This window comes from Mycothermus thermophilus, assembly GCF_041956435.1.
Source record: "Mycothermus thermophilus strain CBS 625.91 unplaced genomic scaffold VTJ04scaffold_7, whole genome shotgun sequence".
In the NCBI taxonomy this organism is placed as follows: domain Eukaryota; kingdom Fungi; phylum Ascomycota; class Sordariomycetes; order Sordariales; family Chaetomiaceae; genus Mycothermus; species Mycothermus thermophilus.
Window position 1 is genome coordinate 1988773 of NW_027191433.1, and position 15545 is coordinate 2004317.

A 15545-nucleotide genomic window follows, 5' to 3' on the forward strand; every position below is an offset into this window, starting at 1 on the left:
CTTCTCCGTGTCGTCTTCCCCGCGCTCCCCAGCCCAACCCACGAGGAATCGGAAAAGTCGGTGGCCTTCGGGCTCGGCGTCGTGGCCCGATTCGGCAAGAATGCGGGGGAAGAAGGGATTTGGAAGGGTCGGCCTGCCGGGATTTCTCCGCGCTGGCACCGGCCATCTTGCGGCATGAAAATGTACGCAGCACATACATACATACTGTAGTAGTACTACTTGTATGGGGGCTTCAAGTTTTTTTTTTCCCGCCTTTTCGTGGCTCACCGCCAAGGGGCGGTGTGTAGTTATGTTCGCCACCACGACTACGACACGGGAAGCGAGGCGAGTATGAGGCGTGGCCAGGTCGCGGCCCGACGCGGGAGGATGCAAGCTCTTTTGAAGAGAGGCGAGGCGTGAACGCGGCGTGTCTTGATGCCATTGACGTGTTGAGAGTTCTGGGGCAAACAATTTTTGGGAAACACTGCAGATGCGGATGCAAGGGGGATGTGATGTGTTGCCTTTGTTTTGCCAGATGAGCCTGGCATGAACAATGCTCATTGTCTTCCAAATTCCTCCCACAGCCTTCATCTCTGGATGTGTTCGAGATGTTCTGCATGGCGCAGGGGCTGCACGTGTGGTGTTTGCTCCAGACCAGCACGGTGAGGTTTGATCTCAGCTCAGGGCACAGACCTACTAGACAGGCTCAAAGGTCTGGATGTGATGGATGGGTAAGCCGTAGCGGGCTTTGTTTCGTTTGGTGTTTCGTTTCAACTGGTCTGGTCCTAGTTATCACTCCTTACTTCGGACGGGTGGTGTGTTGTCTCGCCACAACTCTGGACCTTGGCATGCGGTTCCTGAGTTTCAGAGAGCCACACCTCTACAGAGTATGTACACAGTACAAGCTCCTGGACAAGGGGATGGATGGTTGGATGGATGAAGATCTTCACTTGGTGGTGTCTGACTCGACATCTATGCTCGCCTTGAAGATCGCATTTCGTCTAGAAGCTCTCCGACTCGTTGGATTGCGAGGCTTGTATCTGGAACCTGAGGCCAGCGAGGCCAGCAAGGCCGGAAAGGCAGGCGACGGCCGCTGTTTCAAGCATCAACAACAATAACAAATCTCCACGACCAAAGAAGTCAAATCGCCCATGCGCAGCTGCGGACGGGAAGACTCTGCGACATTTCAAATGGCTGGTGCTGTCGTGAGCCATGTGTCTCGTGCGTCGAGGTTGTGGACGGGAAGGCCCCCTCGCGTGTTTCAAGCGGCCGCGACTGGAGCTCGACCCCGCCAATGACTGGTCCCGTGCAACGCTCTGCAGCCAGCCATGAACCCGTCATGCACCCCTGGGTGGCGCATCTGGGAGGGGGAGGGGGAGGGGAATGTTGGAAACACAAATCCCATTGACTTTATCAGGGCGAATCGTGACCAAAACACTGGCCTGGTTGGTGGGTTCAACGGTGGTTGTTGTTAACCCGCAATTTGATGCCTCAGGGCAAACATGGCGATGGCAAGTCGGCCACGTAATTGTGTTGAAGGTGACACTCTTATGCACGAAGGGCGTGATGATCAAGGAAGATGGCATGCGTCCCCGCAGTGTGGCCTGTCGTGGTTAGGTTCCGATGGTGGATGGTGGAACGCAGAATCCCAAGACCCATTCCGCAACTCGGAGCATTGAGCTGCCCTAGGGTACCTGGTACTCGGACCAACCTCCGGCGTCCTGTCAAGTGCCTGTCATGATTGCCAAACTGGGAAATCCTCCATCCCTTGTGACGGTTGACAACCGTGCTTCAGAATCTGACATCCAACGACCAAGAGACCGGACCCCCAAGGTGGGTGCAAGCGAAGGTCAAGATCGCCTTGAACAAAAGTCATATGCTTCCTCCATCCCCTCATGTCTTGCTGGCCCTTTGACACAACAGGAATTACCCTCAACTTCCCCGCTCCCGGTTCCCCTCCCTTGGGCACCTATCGATATCAACTCCCTTTTGGTTGATAGCCAGCATCTCCAAACTTTGCCGTCTCTCTGCCCAGTTTATGCGCCCTAGCCAGACTGGAATACAAAATTTGACAATTCCCGCCACTGCGTTGTACAGCTCAGAGCATCATCTCGCCATCAACTTTTTTCTTTTCTCGTCTTGACAGCTTTGTGCTCTCACCGCCGGCAACCCAACACCACTCAGGAATACCGCTGTTTTGGGACATTGACAACAAGTCATCGCCAGCCCGCCCTATTGGCCCAAAGCATCATCAGTGCCAGCCATCCTTCGGCAGACTGCTGCGCTCTTCTTCGCCTGTCGTTTTGGCAACTCGCCCCACCAGCCACCAGCCCCTGTCTTCTCCGCTGCAACAGCACAGCGAATCGTTCCCCTGACGCCAACATACAAGTTGCACCGGGCGACTCCTCGAACGGACTGGACGGCCCAGGACGGCGCAAACGCGGTGCAGCAAGCAGAAACAGAAGCAGACATCCGCTTTGGCGCGCGACTGTCAGAGAATAGAGCTCTGAGCCGCGCCTCAACCGCGCAGTTTCTTTGTTTGCACTTGCAACGGTCTCTGTCGCCTTCTCCATATTAACCCTCCGGGATCCCCTATTCCCGGATCTAAAATACACATTACCCTCGCCATACAGCGCAGCGCTGCAACTCTAGACGGCAGGCCCTTCCTTTCAGCATCAACTGTTCCGCTGGCTCGGAGCTCTCCCCCTATTTTTGTTGTTTACTCGACGTCGACGACGACGTCTTTAATTCCCATCACCGCCGGCCCCGGTTTCCCCGGATTATTTCGCAGCTGCCCCGACATCGTCGTGCGATCGATCCATCTCGAATCGACGACTTTCCCCCTCCTCTGATCTGCTTTAGCGGGCGTTGTACAGGCCGAGACTTGTCTAGCCTTGACATTAGCACCTTGACTTGAGCCCAATCCGGCCGTCGATCGTGCTCATCTCTCCGCACCAACGGTGTTTGACAGCAGTAGCAGGCCCAGGTCGCTTCGTTGCTGTCTCAGCATCTCTTTTGCCGTGCTCACCGAGTCACCGCTGTCCTGCTCATTGCGACAGTGTGATTCACACACCTGAAGTCATTCATCTTCATCAGCCACCTCCTCGGCCAAGACTCCCGAAAGATTGATCCACAATTTCGGGATCGCCACCGCCGCCCTACGCTACGCTTGGGGCCGCCTACATAACTCCAGTACGAGTTGTGTTTTTCGCCTCCATCGCTTGGCAGATTTTTCAGGTTGTCGCACCTGAAAATCGATTTATCGCTCAAGGCCGTCGCAGCCTCTTCAGTCTTCCTCTTCCTCACCGGAGAAAAAACGACTGAAAAATCACCTGTTGGTGGTGCCCGAATCCCTCGAAGCCACCAGCATCCGCCAGTCTCGTCCAGTGCATTCCAAGCTTGGCCTAGCCTCTTCTCGGGCCTGCCCGTGTGTCGCACACTGATTCGCTGAGCCATCATCTTGGCATCTTTGCCCAAGAGCCCGGCTGGACTCCGCCGATCGCGAGACCAGACACAACACAAGACCTGACGCGGCCACCGACATCTGCGGCCCGTCCACGCACCCCCCTGTGAGTCCAACAACCCCCTGTCCGCCTGGCCCCCGGCCGCCACCGCCAACCCCCCAGGGGGAAAACAAACTGGACCGCCTGGCTCCCGGCTCAGCCCCGTGGCCAGCGCACGTCACCTCGCAGTGGGGCAAGCCACTGACACACATCCACAGAAGATCTGCCAGGTCTGCCCACCACACACTCCGCCTGCGGAGGACGCCCGCCTCGGGGGGCCCGGTCGACAGACACATCAAGCCCCTTCAGCCCACCTTAAACTCTGCCGAACCTGCCGATTCGGTCGGTTCTCCGGTTTTCATTCATCCGTTGTTCATCTGAGCATCGCCGCAGACCATATCGTCTAAGGCTTGCTCCCATGAACACATCCCTTGTTATTTTTTAGACACTACGGCTCCCTCATTAGCTCTGCACATCTCCTTGTCGGGTTCTATATTTTTCCTACCCCGACATCATCCTTTCCTCGCTGTGAAGCATCACCAGTTCTCACAGTCACTCACAACACGAGTACAAGTCAGGCACTTGTTACTTGCATAAGTGCCCACATCACCACCAAAGACTTAAAACCTACCCGCCCCCAGACTCAAGACATCTTCGAGTCTCCTGTCCTCGACTTGAGTCATACCTCACCGACAACCTCCACCGACATGGACTACCCATCTCTCAGCCAGGCCGAGCTCAATGCTGCGGCACTGGAGTACTTCATCTACCAGCCCGTCGACAAGCAGATGATCCGGTACCTCGCCAAGGCTGCCAGCAATGTCATCCAGTGCGACCCCAACATGATGCCTCCACGGCAACAGCAGTCCCCCCGCCGGGACACCTCACCACGGGCCGTCCGTAGCAGCGACGGTGCTCTCCCCTCCGTCGAGGAGTTCATCACTCAGCTCGTTGTCTCTTCCAACGTCCAGGTCCCGACTCTCATGTCGTCGCTGGTCTACCTCCGGCGCCTCAAATCCCGCCTCCAGCCTCAGGCCAAGGGATTGAGGTGTACCACCCACCGCATCTTCCTGGCGTCGCTCATCCTCGCCGCAAAGTACCTTAACGACAGCAGCCCCAAGAACAAGCACTGGGCCAACTACTCGGTCGTTCAGAACCACGCCTACAACTTCGGCTTCAGCAGGACCGAGGTCAACCTCATGGAGAAGCAGCTCCTCTTCCTCTTGGACTGGGATCTCCGCATCTCCGAGGAGGATCTCTACTACGAGCTGGACCCCTTCCTTGAGCCCATCCGGAACCACATTGCCGCCAAGCACGCACGCAAGTGGCAGCGCAAGCAGGAGCAGCTGATGCGCGAGCGCATGCTGGAGGAGGAGCGGCTCGCCCGCCTGAGGGAACGGGAAGAGGAGGCGAGGATGTGGATGGCGCTGGTCCAGCCCAAGCCGCAGGTCTTCAGCCACAGCGAGGAGGAAGAACTGTCGGCTGCCTCCGCCACCTCCCCTTCCGACCTCGACTCGTTCGAGGATTCTCGTTCTCGAACCACCTCCGCCGCGCACTCACGAAGCAGCTCGCGCGACACCTCCCCGCCGGCCCTCTCCAGCTCTTACTCTTCTTCTTCTTCCTCTTCGCGCGCCACTTCGCCTTGCCACAGCGAAGCCGACATCGCCACCTACCCGCACCACCACCAGGATCCTCACATCCTGTGCGACTCGCCCTCAAGGATGGACGACGTTCTTGTTGATGACGATGACGAGGGCTGCCGGCCCATCCCGCCGGAGAAGGACGAGATCTACGCCATGCACGCCGCGGCGCTCGCCCGCGCCCAGAAGAACCGGGCGCCGGGGATGCTGCCATTCGAGATCACGGCCGAGGATTTGCGCGCCCTCGAGGCGGCGCAGCAGCAGCTTGGGAGGAAGAGGCCCCACAGGGGAGTTTTGGGACGGGTTTTTGGCGCGAGGGCTTAGATGAATAATATTTGGATTGCATTGCATGGTTTGGGTTTTCCGCCGCGCGGAACCACCACCACCATCACTGGCGTTTGCTGTTTATGGGATTGATGAGAATTATCATCTAGAGGGATGGGGATATCGATATAAGGAGGATAGATTTGGTCGTCTGTCATTTGGAGATGGGGGTTTCCTTTGTCAACCATCATGGATGGGGTTATATGATCTTACGGGATCCTTCTTGGAGCGCGGCGTTTTGGGGGTTCTTTTTGGGATGGCATATCATCATCATTGGATCACTGATCATCATGAGTTGGATGGATTGGCATTGTCAACGTTGCTGTGGCGGAATGCCACACGGACACACACACACACACACATAACGGACGCATTGGCGTCATGATTTAGGTAGTGGTAATACGGAGAAGAGGCATGAATTATGCCATGACATTCAGCTGTTTTGGTTCTGTGGATTTCGAGTGAAGTGATGACATGTGTATTGAGCTTGAGTTTAGCCATCTTCCGGCTCTTCGACACTGAATTTCAGTATCACGTTTGTAGGTGAGGATGTAGATAGACCCAAGCATGGATAGATCTCGCAGACTACCTGCGAAGATGCGTAGGTAGGTAGGGACATTGAGTCAATGACTCAAATTCTACGGAGAATGACTATTTCAGAGGACGGAGATGTGAGCAAGTACTCCGTGGGAGTCATGCAGGCACAGGCACAGGCACCTCATCAGTCATCACCGTCACATGCAACACTGGATCAGGCACAGGCAACATCATCATCAACAACAGCACCAACAGTCAGGTAAGGAACGTGTGCGTCCGTAAGGGACCCCGGCGATGCGTGACTACCCTCTCCTCCTGCCTGCCTCAACAACCCCTCACTTCGGGGTGTTGTTTACTACCGTGCAGTGCATAATAGTATCATGTCTGGTGTGTCGTGGCGTGGCGTGGCATGTTTTGTGAATTTGTCAAGACCTGCCGTCGACCGTACTGTACTAAGACACCCTGGTTCCCAATCCTCGGGTCCAAGAAGCAAAACAAAAACAAGGCCTGTTGTTCTGCGACCTGGGTGGGTGGCTGGATGCATGACATCCCGTGTAATCCGTAGCCCGTAGCAGTGGTACCAAGTAAACAACACTCTACATGGAACATTGGTGTTATTGACCGAGTGTCGTGGCCACCATCTCGACCCTGCAAGCAAGCTGGAACCTAGGTCTGAGACCGGGTGGATGGCTGGCTGGCCGACGCGGTAGGTGTGCTGCCTGTCTCCCCGTGCGGTGGAAAACGTGTTCTCTCCGGACCGGGGCCAGGCAAGGTCGCTGCTGTGTGGGGGTTGCAGGAGAGCTGTCTGCATTGTCGCAACGTGGATGCGAAGGGGTGTTGACCCAATGTGATGGCTGCTGACCTACTACTTAGCCTGCCTAGGTGGGTGGGTACCTACGGGGTGGGAACCGGGCCCGGGCCCGATGTGAGGTTGACGGATTCCAAATGGATTGATAGGTGCGGAATGTTTTGTTTTGCGGACGGAGGTGGTCGGCTCCGGGGCCCGGGGCCGGTTTGGCCGGTCTGGTCCGGGTCTGGGTCTGGGTTTGGGCCGCGGGCGGCCGGCCACTGTTGAGGGGCCCAGAAGCTACAGGGAAGAGTACCGACTGTTTTGCATGTTTCGAGCTCCGTTCAGAGGCCGGCCGGCCGGGTGAATGGATGGGCCGCAACGGTCGGACCTGTTACGCGTAAATTGACGATGCGAGATTTTTCGTGATGAATATTAAGGAGGTTGGTGGTTGTTTACTTGCTTCAGGGATGGGGAGGTTCGTGTTGCTGGAGAGCCGGAGCTCCAGCCGGAGCTTGCGGGCTGAATGGGAGCTTCGGAGCTAGGGCCGGTGCGGGTGCTGTGGGAGGTGGTGGCGGGGCTGAGCTGCCATGGTCCAACGCAATGGTACCCCAGACCGGCTGGCTGGGCTGACGCAATGGAGTCATTTTTCCGTTTCCCCAACAAATTTCAGATGTCTCAAGGTCACACGAAGTAGGATTCAACGAGTGTTTGTGTTTGCGTCTTCAAGGCAGTGTTGGTATCTAGTTCAAAGCTTAATTTGCCTGGTCTTACACTATATCGACAAAAGTCCACAAGGCGGATTCTACCCCTCCTCCTCCAACAGGCCCTTGAGGTTGAGGTTGGATGTGACTTGACCTGACCCGACAACACCCATGCCAACAAACAGGTTGCCTTTCTTGGAAAATCCAGTCACAAACTGTGCCCGTGTGCCGTCATCCATGAGCCTTTTGTGCGCCGAGCCGGCTGTCAGAATGATTCAGCCATGTGCGCCCTCCAGGATGCAGTCCGGGGAGCCTCCCGCGCACAGCCTTCCCGCGTGGACTGGTAGCCTTGCACAGGTGATGTATGCATGCGCTTGGTGCGGGAGGGATCTGATAGTCCGGGGTAGGGGCCTGACATCTCGGAGATATGGGAAAAGAGGCCAAGGCATATCTGGGTATGCCTCTGCTCACCGAAGTGAAATTCCAACGGCGTTTGAGGACTCATTCACGTCAGCTATCCACGATGCAAGCGACTTGGAGATGTTGCTTGGCAGGAAGAGTTGACGCGTCGCAGCCGCGCCACAATCCATCCTTTGTGTCCATATTACTGTGTACACGCTCGGGTACCGCAAAAAGCCGCCCCTGGTCCAGAGGCTCACTTGAGGCCCGATGACGAATCCCCTCCGCTTAACCGCGGAGTTCGGGTAAACAAACAGCTGGCATTTATCTCCAACAGGTGAGGAAGGTGTTTTCGTCACCGGCGGCGAACTTCCTTGGAATCAGAAGCCTTCGTGATGACAGAGGGTGGCTTGTGACGGGTGCTTGGCGGTGGTCTGCCTGTGTGGCGTGAGCTGTGGCCAGCGTGGGGTTGGGAGCACAGCCACGCACTCTCTCTGAAGCCTGGACGACTCGCCATTCTTCCGTCTAGCTCAAGGAAGGGAGGGTGGCCATGATCAACGGTGGGTTGAAGGAATCAGAAATTCCTGATCCCGAATACTTCATCATTTCTATCTACCTAGAATTGCAAAGCAAGCCAGTCATTTGGCAGGAAATGGCAGAGAAAGACGTATTGACAGCTAAGTTGCCTTCACCACTCATTACAAATATCTGCACCTCACCTCCGTCTTTATTCCGCCAAACTCCTGGACGATGGCGGTGAAAACGCCCTGGGGTATCTCATCATACGCAAGGCCATACTCTGCGACGACCCAAATCATGAAGTATACACTCACGCTCTGCAATCCCGGGAAAAGGCGCCGGGTCCCAACAAGGCGCCAGGCATGCTCCTCCAAAGTTTCGCCTTCTTCAACGGAGAACCTGATGCCTGGTGATTGTCCGTGTATTAGAAATGCTGAGAAGTGCTAGGGAGCATGAAGCCAGCGGCGTGCTCAAGGCTTACTGATTTTTCGGATGTGTTGAGCATTTTGGCCGACACTCTTACACCTGTGTATTGTTTTTTGTTATTACTCACAGCCCGGCAGGACAAGCTGGGGCACCGTGGGACAAGCAAGGGCAATGATGCTTCTCGGGCCAGTGTGTCTGAAACAAGGGCATTACATACCATACTGCGATGGAGTGAGTGGATTCATTATTTGCCAAACCTTGGCACAGGAACAAGAAGGTGTTGATGGAATAGAAACGTTCGGCTGCTTCGGCCGCGATTTGCTTGTTTACACGCAGGAGCCCAAAGCAACTGCACCAGCTTCGACGTAGAAAGGGGGAACTGAGAAAAGGATTTCCGTTAATGAGGCGTTGTTTCGTAAACGACAATTCGACACAAAGCCGGTTTCGTTATCCATACTCGAGCTTAGTTCTGATATCATCTGGCGAGGTGAGCAGGATGTCATAGATCTTGATGCGAATCTCTGCTGGCAGAGCGAGGAAGTACTTGAACTGCGAAGGCTGCTCGTCGGGAGTTCTATGATCTTCAGGATCTTGAGTCATCGTGAGAATTGCCTTGGGGATATGAAAAATGTGCCCAGTTGACCCTGTTGGCGAAAGAGTCTGAGAACAGTGATGGAGAACTGGCGATGCAGGCTGAGAATGAGGGGTTTGATGTGCACATCACCTGATTTCTGCATGCATAAGAGACAGGAGACCGCGTCACGAGGCAATAAATCTTCAAGTGGCTTTGGCCTCGAGTACTTATCACCTTGCACAAATCAGGATTCGGGGTTGGGAAGCATGCAACGAACGTTATTTTAGAATTAATGGTGGTTGTAGAGTGAGGCAGGTAGATATACGTTCTCCCTCTTCATTGTTTGCCCTCTACTCGGCTACGCCTGAGGAGGACTTTGTGATATTCCAGACCGGCCAGCTCACAGGTACTCAAAATCAATCACCGGCAAGGTCAACCTTCTCCGCCGTCTTCTCCGTCTCGAACTTGGATTATGCCGCCGGCAGTACCGGCCGTCGATCGAGCCCCTGTCCTCATAATACCACCCACAATCGCCAGGAAGCCGAAAGGGATACTCCGCCTGGATCTCTGGACACAACCTCTGGCAGCTATCAATGATCCTTCTGCAGCCAGGGTATGCGCAGATGATGTAGGTTGTTTCACACATTTTCACTAAGTGGTCGGGCTTGTGTATCGTGCCTCTCAGTCGCTATTCGGGGGTATACTAAGAGCAGGTTGACTCACGTCGTTCTCTACCTAGAGAACAACCAATATATGGAAAACAGCATTCCGAGTGGTGATGAATGTAGAGGGTGCTGCACAGATACGGATGGCTATTACTCTGTGCCATGCATGATTCATAGTGCAACTCGATCAAGCCTCGAACGACTTTGAACCGGACGCATATTGGTACAAGTGTAACAACTAGAGTGTTGAACACGTAGTCATGGACAACGTGTGTTGGAGGATCAAGCTTCACGCGTACACCTTGCTGCATTATTGTTCAGTTCCCTTGTCCTCAGTATCGCTTGAGCAACCCTTTCACCGGCTGTGTTGAACTTCAAGGGCAACAAAGCCACCCAGCCGAGTTTCCTGGGCTCAATTATTAGATGGCTGACGGGACCCGTTCCTCTCCCAGCGTATCTTCCCGTAGTAAAACCAGGTAAAGCACAATGACTTGCTTGTAAAACATTGCAAATCCTTCTATTGCCTACGAGTCTACAATGACTGGATAACACTACTCAACGCTTTTATCCTCCACATTCTTCCCACTCCTTCATCCCTTCAGCTGACCTTGGCCATGGAATTTTCCACACCACACCCCAGAGACATGCCTGACAACACACGGCTCACCACTGAAACTCGTTCCATACGGGGTATCTCAGGAGACTGAGGTCTCTGCGGCGACGACGGCGGCTGCGTCCGCCATGATCACTGCAGAAATGACGAGAACTCCGAACCGTTTCGCGAATAAGTCCCTCCCAGCAGGTGCCAAAGACTGTGTCAGTGCGGCGCCATCGCTCCAAAACTTCTTGACATTTGATCCTTCGAGTCTGAATGACGTTGTTGCAGCCTCGGGCGTTGCTGAGAACTTTGTATTTGTAGCACATGTCGGGCGGAGTTGGACTGTTGGCTCTTAGACCCGGTTTGTCGTTGACTCAACAGAGGGTTCAGAAACCGCGAGGTCCTTTGTTGGTTGTTCGAAGGAGGAAAATGAGCAGAAACCAAAGGCTGTGAGGAGACCGTAAATCTTAATACGGCAAAACTCCTCCCTAACACGTATCAACTATAGCATCAGTCACGCGCTTCGACACGTCGAAGAACACAGAACATGCCAACGAAAGCCATCGAAGTCAGACCCTTCCGGAGAAATTACTATGATGTTAGGAACAAAAACAGGCATGGTGTTGCAGGAAAATAAACAAGACTATTGATGTGGCCACGAATGATGGATTGTCGAGTCAGTCAAAATAGTTAACTTCAGGATATTACTAGGAATAGAAAACTTCTTCTGAGTTGCCGGCCCAATATGATACTATGAATCATCACAAGACATTGGGTTTTCTGCCTCTTGAGAGTGACGGTCTTTTATTAATCACTAATAACACATCGCAAAGTGAGCTGCCGTACCGTCTTGATAGAAACGGAGAAAAGCTAAATGAGAGATGTGGGAAATAAGCAACTGTATCCTTTGTATGAACACCACAGACCTCCCTACGTCCTGTTTAGCACCTCCTCCACCACTGCCTGTTTCGTGGCCCTCGAGGTGGACGAGGTGCATAATACCGCCTATGATTTCGACAGGACATATTCCCCCCTGCCGGATAATATCGCTTCCAGATTCCCATGCTGCAGTTGCCAATGACAAGAGGCCATCGGCTGTGACACTCCCAACAGCACATCTTACTCCCCTGGACTATCATGAAGCAACGGGGAAGTGAGCATGTCAAACACTCCTCGTAGCACATTACGTAGGGTGACTGGTTTGGTTGGTGGCTTGTGTGATGAAGTTATATGGCTGAGTTGGGTTCCACAGAGATTGAAGACGTTGTAAAGACGGTTGGAGGTAGAGCGAGAAACTTATGAGGAAAGGGCTTCGATTTTGGAGAGTCCTTATAATATTCCAATGGCCCCCCTGGTTTCCTAACTGTCAGGTTCCCCGTTGGCCTGTGACTTCAACGACGTGAGTTAAGGATCGGGACTTTAAGACTCCAATACGAACAAACACTACTGACACACAACGTGACGAGACCAGCCATCACGTGCTTTTGTGTTTAATGGGTATTACTGCCCTAAAATAGGTACTCATTGACATTACAGACTCAGATCTTCTGGTTGGTTGTCAGAGTCAAGGACACAGTTGAGAACAAAAGAGGATCAGTTGAGGAAGGACCATGGTTTGTACAACCTTTTGGAAGTCCTTTCGTGGTTCCGGGTCCTGTAACGGGTGGCGATACCCACGTCAGGGACATACTGGGAAGCGCTATTTTGGGGTTGAATTGGTCACTAAGCAGCTGAGTTCCCTAGCCTGATACAGATCAAAGACGATGATAGATCCTTAACACTAAGGAGATAATACAACCACAAGATTCATATTATTAGTCGATGCCGATTAATGCAACGCAATGCTAACCGCCTTCGCTCAGAAGTCATGGTGCGTAATATTCCTGGCTCTGACTTCCTGCATCCGCCGAAAACCTCCTACAATACCAGACCTCGGTGCAATCCACACGGGCGCCGTCCTTTGTATGGTGGAAGCATAACTACCCCCAGACTACAGCGTCCGAATCGGAGCGAACGTTGAAAAGCCTCATCGCACTGATGGCTACTGGACGTCACAATCATGAAGCAGTTCCGATAGGAACAAGAAAGGGGAATGACATAGCACATTGTGCTTGCTGGTGAGTGTCCAACGGGAAGACTATTAGAGCTGTAGGTGCGAGTATAGGGGATAGATCTTCGCGTTGGAAATATCATGCCATAAATCAACGTGATGTCCAGGAGAGAGGATTCAGGTATATATAATGGAGTTCACTACTGAGGTGTGAAACCACGGGATCGCTCTGAGAAATTGAAAGGACCGACTCTTAACACAAAGTCAAACTCAGTGTAACTCCAAGGGGATGATAATCAAGCACCAACTGGTTATCGGGGGACTTTTGGGAAGTACAACTCTAGAGTTCTATGACAATATCGAATACAATATTCAAGTTAATAATATCACTGAAGAAGCTTGTGCCTTCAAGCCATCTAGGAGTTTGAAGTAACCAGGGGTTGAGATTTTGTAGTTATTATGAACTGTTAAATCAACGATAGTGACTCCTAGCTTCTATGAGATTGGCAGCAGACGTCCGGCTCATAGCCATATATGCCTCAAGATCTCCTGTCATAGTTGAAGTACATCATTCTCTTCCACAGGGGCCGTTCTCTCATATGCCGATGGCAAAAAGTGCTGCCCCGTTCAGCAGAACCTCGTCGTACCCGCATGGAACAGTTTCCAAAAATGCCAATACCGACATTCCGGGCTTCCTCGCAGTTTGCTGACGATGGTCTATGAGAATCGGGCAGTCTGAATGGGCACAGAGCCGCGGAATTTCCCAACACATTGTAAACTGTGGATGTGTGTATTCTCGGAAGTAGGTTGATACAACCCGAATCGGTGGGCCTTTTGGGTGCCTGACAGTTGTGATGCCCAAAGCGGATTTTCATAGCCTTGAGTCGACATGACAACCTGGCAGCTGGATTGCTGTGAGTGATGCTTGATGATGTGTTTCATCCACGTCAACAGAACATGGCCGTAGTGCAAGACAAAGCTAATACATGCTGACAATCGGCCGTATCCAGATTCCAAGCTATGTCTCGATGACCCTGGAACAACTTGGAGGTCCTTTAGCAGCTTTCACCACTGTGTCTCGGCCACCAGAGTACAGAAGGTGAGTCAATTATGGCCGACAAAGGGAAACTCGAACAACGCAACGCCACTTGTTCCCTACCCATTGCCTAGCTGCCACGCCGAGTCCAACCGTTTCACAAGCAACTCCCTACAACAAGCCACATTCAACTCTCCCCTCGACCCTCTTACCATCAACCCTATGTCCTTCCATAAGTGCCCCAGGCTTACATGATCTTTTGAACATGCGACTCTACGATTTGCATGAGCCTTGCCCGCCGAACTCCATGAAATTCACAATAGTTGTCCGGCTCCTTCGTTCCAGCATAGCTCTCGCCTGTTTTACAACTGCCAAAGAGCCCATTGCCTGTCCCGTCCATCCAGGCAAAGATGGTTTCCTTGCAGTGGCGGCGGTAGCGGCCAACTATTACCTCACAAAATGGGTGTGAGCAGTAGAAGTAGATTTCTTTGCACATGGTCAGGGCCTGGTTACGTTCTGGAATGCTGTGGTAGATGGATAATATTGGAGGCTTTCCGGCAGAATGGTCCGTGATTGTAGAGAGGTCACGATGTTCATACCTGACATAACACGGGAGAAGATCGAGGCTCATGCAACCTCTTTAATTACTTAGTCACACCCAAGACCTCGTCCGAACTCTGAATCATATCATAATCAGCATGGGAGTGTTGCGTACAGCGCAGGTCTGCTGTCGTCCACGTCAAAAGTCATCGAGATCGTCATGTCTAGGAGCCAGTGCCACCAAACGTCCACATCATGCTCTCCTTTTACACGCTCCTTCCATGTCCAGGCGCGCAATATAACGTGATTAGGTACGGTTCCTTGTCAGAGGCATGGCATTGCAACGTCTTGATCCCTCACTGCCTTTGTTTAAAAAAATAAAAGTAAAAGTAAAGAATAAAGAATAAAACGGAAAAAGAAAAAAAAGGAAGAAAAGACGAAAGGGAAACAGAAAGAAGAAAGAAAAAAAGAAAGGCGTGGGAAAGAGAAAGAGAAAAGAGGACACAAAAGGTTTTTCGGTATTAGAGGTGGGAGAGAAGTGATGTTTGCGCTCTGCTTCACCACATTCTGGACTCAATGAGAAACACATAAAATGACGGAGACAGAAGTTCTTCACGTAGTCGGTGCTTGTCTCAAGAGTATGCCATCTCTGCGAAGCCCCTTACTTCATACCCTAACATGCTCCCTCAGGTATTACTCTTGCCGTAGAAGTCGAGGCACAATTGTTACAAGGTCACGTGATATTATAGCTCGGGGTAATTAGATCTTGAGTTTGACCCATTTTGCCAAGGTCGACTGGTGTAGTGGTTATCACGTCTCGTTCACAAAATGTGAATCTGCTGGGAATCTTCCCACCGAGAAGGTGCCAGGTTCGATCCCTGGGTCGATCACTTTTTCATGAATTTTTGCCAATTACTGGGGAGCGATTTGGGTTTCTGTTGGCTTGACAGGACAGATAAGTAGTTGCTTAAAGTCTACTCAATAGCTGTGTTGGACGCCGCTCAGTGTTGGCGATTATTTTTTGTCATTCCTCCCCAAGTAAAAAGACCAGGGTGACACGACTGGACTAATGCTGATGATACAAAAAGAAATCGGTCCGCTTTTCTTGAATCTATTACTCATCACTCCAGCGAATCCTGCCTACCTAGTCTAATACCTCATCCTATGCTTCCCGTTCATCCATCATCCCATGCGAGCCGTTTCCCAGACGTTCTTCCTATCCCCATGCTCCCCCATTCCCATGGACCTCCTCAAACCATTGTAT

General features: G+C 52.5%; 3 protein-coding genes and 1 non-coding gene across 4 annotated transcripts; 3 read left to right on the forward strand and 1 right to left on the reverse strand.

Annotated features, from left to right (window-relative positions):
- Positions 1–4189: 4189 nt before the first annotated feature.
- VTJ04DRAFT_10283 (uncharacterized protein) lies at positions 4190–5446 on the forward strand (the record flags this gene model as incomplete). Its single annotated transcript, XM_069358005.1, has 1 exon — positions 4190–5446. One exon carries the CDS (start codon positions 4190–4192, stop codon positions 5444–5446), a length of 1257 nt encoding a protein of 418 aa, XP_069215017.1.
- Positions 5447–5471: 25 nt separating this feature from the next.
- Positions 5472–5831, forward strand: VTJ04DRAFT_10284 (uncharacterized protein; the record flags this gene model as incomplete). Its single annotated transcript, XM_069358006.1, has 1 exon — positions 5472–5831. One exon carries the CDS (start codon positions 5472–5474, stop codon positions 5829–5831), a length of 360 nt encoding a protein of 119 aa, XP_069215018.1.
- A 2422-nt stretch (positions 5832–8253) lies between these two features.
- On the reverse strand, positions 8254–9418 carry VTJ04DRAFT_10285 (uncharacterized protein; the record flags this gene model as incomplete). The annotated part of the gene is made up of 5 exons (XM_069358007.1): positions 8254–8325; positions 8593–8798; positions 8874–8917; positions 9036–9197; positions 9276–9418. 5 exons carry the CDS (start codon positions 9416–9418, stop codon positions 8254–8256), a joined length of 627 nt encoding a protein of 208 aa, XP_069215019.1.
- A 5652-nt stretch (positions 9419–15070) lies between these two features.
- On the forward strand, positions 15071–15171 carry VTJ04DRAFT_t140. Its single transcript has one exon. It is a non-coding gene; the product is annotated as a tRNA-Val (tRNA).
- The last annotated feature ends 374 nt before the right edge of the window (positions 15172–15545 follow it).